A 4,321-nucleotide genomic window follows, 5' to 3' on the forward strand; every position below is an offset into this window, starting at 1 on the left:
TACATCAAAGTGGCAATGTGCCTTATTTGGGGTGAAAATGTAATTAAAAAAAACAAAAAAAAACATAAGGGATGACATTCACTTCCTTAGTACTTTACCACACACGTTAGAAAATGGGACACTACTTGATCTTAAAGATAGCATAGACCCAACAATTATATTCTCTTAACCTCCCCCGCAGTATTGCGCAATCACGTTGACACACCGGTTATCACCAGATCACTGAAGTTAGCAACGTTGAGCTCGGCCAGTACCAGATCAGTGACCATTTGGGAAGGCTAGGTACTGTATGTACCTACTGGGAAGGTTGGGCATGGGGCCAGCACCCTCACCCCGTAAAAAGAACTCCTTGCTACAAAAACATCTACAAAAAGTTGTAGATGGCCTATGCCCCTCCAGGGGCTCAAGGACAGAACCTCTTTTCTTTTATCTAGCAATTCCTTAAAACGTCACAAGCCAAAGTTTGGAAGAAGATCACGTTTTCAACGATTAATTAATTAATTTAGTTCTTAAAGCTAAAAAGCATGACAATATATAAATGTACGTATATAAAGTATATATATATATACTAAATATATAAGTATATAAAGTATATATATATATATACTAAAAGTAAAGTAGTATATATATATATATATATATATATATATATATATACTACTTTTTAAATCACTACTATATGTTGGGTATAATATAATAGTAGATAAAGAATTGAGACTAAAATAATTAATTTAGAAATCTATAATCTATAAAGTCATGAAATCGGTAATTGAATCAGAATCAGGAATTTATAACAGAATCAGTATTTGTATCGGAATCGTCCCATCACTAATATATATATATATATATATATATATATATATATTGTCTGGTAGAGGAACAGTTGCTACCAATTTTATTATATGACATTTTGCAAGATAAGTTATTGTGATATTAATTTTATTTTTTATTTTTTATTAGATTCAAATGTTAATACCTATATTTTATTTCAATATTTAATTTATATTGTTTTGATTGTTTATTTTTAATAATAGATTTTCTCGTCCATAAATGTTTTTATTATATCTACCAATAATTTAATAATATATAATTTATATTTAATATATAATGCAATAAGATGATCTTATTACATAATTAGATTAGGCAATTCTATTTATTTTCAGTTAATGAGAGGGGAATCTATCACCATACGTTCCCTTAAACACTACAATTGGACTTTTATTAAGTTTTAATACTTAATAAAATAATGGAGAGTAAACGATGCATTGTGGATGCTACTCTTGCTTCTCTTTATTTGTCCCTCAGTCCTCATTTTTTAATGGGTGAGTTTTCTGACAAAATGTATAGCATCGGTGAGCACTTATCATTGATCGTTGTACATTTCAATTTTTAGTTTCTAAATTTTAATGGCTTAATTGTAAATTTGATTAATTATTTTTATTTTAATGTTTACTTTTTTATTTTAACTTTCATCGTATTTTACTTTATTAATTAATTTTTAATTTAATTTGAATTTTTTATCTGAATTTATATTAAATTATTTTACAGTTTTAATTTTTATTTTTAACTGTAATTTATAACTTTAATGTTTTTATCTTTAAATTTTCAAAATTTGATTATTTAATTATTTAAATTTTCTTTATGATTTTATTTTTATTTTTATTTCTTATTTTTATATGCTCTCTCTCTCATATATATATATATATATATATATATATATATATATATTATTTTGGCTTTCATTTAATTTATTTGGGGTTTCATTTAATTTATTTTAATTTTCCATTTTATTTATAATTTTAATTTTAATTTTAATGTATTCTTTTTATATATATATTTTATTTGGGGTTTCATTTAATTTATTTTAATTTTCTATTTTATTTATAATTTTAATTAATTTTAACGTATTCTTTTTATATATATATTTTATTTGGGGTTTCATTTAATTTATTTTAATTTTCCATTTTTATTTATAATTTTAATTAATTTTAATTTTTATGTATTCTGTTTATATATATATTTTATTTGGGGTTTCATTTAATTTATTTTAATTTTCTATTTTTATTTACAATTTTAATTAATTTTAATTTGCAAATGTTCTTTGTACATATGTCTTTTTATTTGGGCTTTCATTTAATTTAATTTAATTTATTTTCTATTTTTTCATAATTTTAATTAATTTTAATTTTAATGTGTTCATTTCATATATATATATATATATATATATATATATATATATATATATATATATTTGTTTTAATATGTTCTTTTAATATGTATATATTACTTGGGCTTTCATTTAATTTATTCTAATTTCCTATTTTTATATATATATATTTTTTTTTATTTGGGGTTTCATTTAATTTATTTCAATTTTCCATTTTAATTTATGATTTTTTCTTTTCTTTTTTTTTTTTGTAATATTTTCAGTTTCCGCTGCCTCATAGCAGAGGAAGTTCCCATGGACAAACACGTATCATTCGAAAAGCGTACACACAGACACTCTTTGCACACATGATGGGGGAAGCCTACCCGATGTGGAGCAAACTTGAAACAGAAACAGGAATACTGCTTCAAAGGTAAGAATGTCCAGTAAGGGGGGGGGGACACAATTATATCATTGATTTTGACGCCCGCGGGTGCTTTCGATAAAAATGTGTATTTATGGGTCACAGCTAAGCCACACGTCCCACGGAGTCATTTTTATCTGTGATATCAATCCACTCACACAGAGAAAAATAAAGTCTTTTTTTTTTCTCTTTCCTTTTGTAAGCTCTTTTGCACTCTAAACAATGCATATTGTGTTAGCAAATAAAGAAGGTAAGTCCTAGGAGGTGGATCTTCTAGAACAACATGTAACCTGACCCAAGTATGACTACCAACCTTTATGTAGCATAGCAAGAACTCTATAAAATCTTAAAACGTATTTTTAGTATACTATGTGTATATATATATATATATATATATATATATATATATATATATATATATATATACTAGCATTTAAGCCCGGCGTTGCTCGGGTGCTTGGAGGTGTATGTTGAGCAAAAAAAAAAAAGTGGTCAACTTTTTTAAAAGTTTGACCCCTATTATAACCCCTTAACATTTATTGTTTTTGGCTCAAATCAAGTTATTTAGTTAGATCTATGTCCAAGGAAACTATATCTAAAATTTCAAGTTTTTAGACCCAAAATTGTCGGATGAGTTTGGTAGAGTTCTCAAAGGTCAAATCGTTGAATTTTACCCCCTTAAGAGCCAAACTTCTTGCCGAAAACTGATCACAAAGATTTTCCCAAATCTCAGTACCCTGTATATCAAATTTCGAGTCTGTAAACTGAAAATTGACAGAGTTATTGCGTAGGGAAATGTACACGGAAACACACACACACACAGACAGACAGACACATTCGCTTTTATATATATATACTAGCATTTCAGCGCGGCGTTGCCCGGGTGTTTGTAGGTGTATGTTGAGCACCCCCCCCCCCAAAGAAAAAATAGCGGTCAATTTTTTAAACTTTGACCCTATTATGACTCTTTAATATTTATTGTTTTGGGCTAAAATCAAGTCATTAAGTTATATCCATGTCCATGGAACGTATATCTAAAATTTAAAGTGTTTAGACCCAAAATTGGCGGAGGAGTGTGGTAGAGTTCTCAAAAGTCAAATCATTGAACTTTGACCCCTTAACAGCCAAATTTCTGGGCGAAAACCGATTATAAAGAGTTTCCCCAAATCTCAGTACTCTGTATATCAAATTTCGAGTGTGTATACTGAAAATTGACAGAGTTGTTGCATAGGGAAATCTAGACACACAGATACACAGACACGTTCACTTTTAAAGATATATAGATAGATAGACTAATAAATTGACAGAGTTATAACATAGGGAAACGTATACAGACACATGGGCACACACACAGACACGTTCATTTTTATTGATATAATAGATAGATTAAACAAAAATACATACGCATACATAAATATACATGGAAACAATTTTGTGTTTACTGTAAACTTTTTATGCAAATATTATGCAAGTATAAATCATGTAGAATATCTGCATGAATATAATTACACGGCTAGGTAGACAAAAGATTTTGAAACATCAGTTGGAGATATTTATTGATTTAAAACCACCTGAACAGTGAGATTTTTTTTTCTCAATGTTCTTCCAACTGAAACCAAATTCCCTTCTTTCCTCATTCGTTTCTTAGCTTTTAATTTATCATTCTGACGTTTCCTCTTAGAGGGTCAGACGATAAGTCCTTAAGGAAATTTTAATAATTTCACCTGCCCGTTTTTTGTTTTTTTGGTATT

General features: G+C 27.5%; 1 protein-coding gene across 1 annotated transcript in view; it reads left to right on the forward strand.

Moving 5' to 3' along the window:
• The first annotated feature begins 756 nt into the window (after positions 1-756).
• LOC145270187 (peroxisomal sarcosine oxidase-like) overlaps positions 757-4,321 on the forward strand; it is an 18,650-nt gene continuing 15,085 nt past the window's right edge. Inside the window, exons 1-2 of the mRNA XM_080125816.1 lie at positions 757-765; positions 2,431-2,579. Of these exons, the coding sequence (XP_079981942.1) occupies positions 757-765; positions 2,431-2,579 (158 nt within the window). The remainder of the gene's footprint in view (positions 766-2,430; positions 2,580-4,321) is intronic.

The sequence above is a fragment of the Euprymna scolopes genome, chromosome 46 (assembly GCF_053919585.1).
Source record: "Euprymna scolopes isolate OS-2025 chromosome 46, ASM5391958v1, whole genome shotgun sequence".
Lineage (NCBI taxonomy): Eukaryota > Metazoa > Mollusca > Cephalopoda > Sepiida > Sepiolidae > Euprymna > Euprymna scolopes.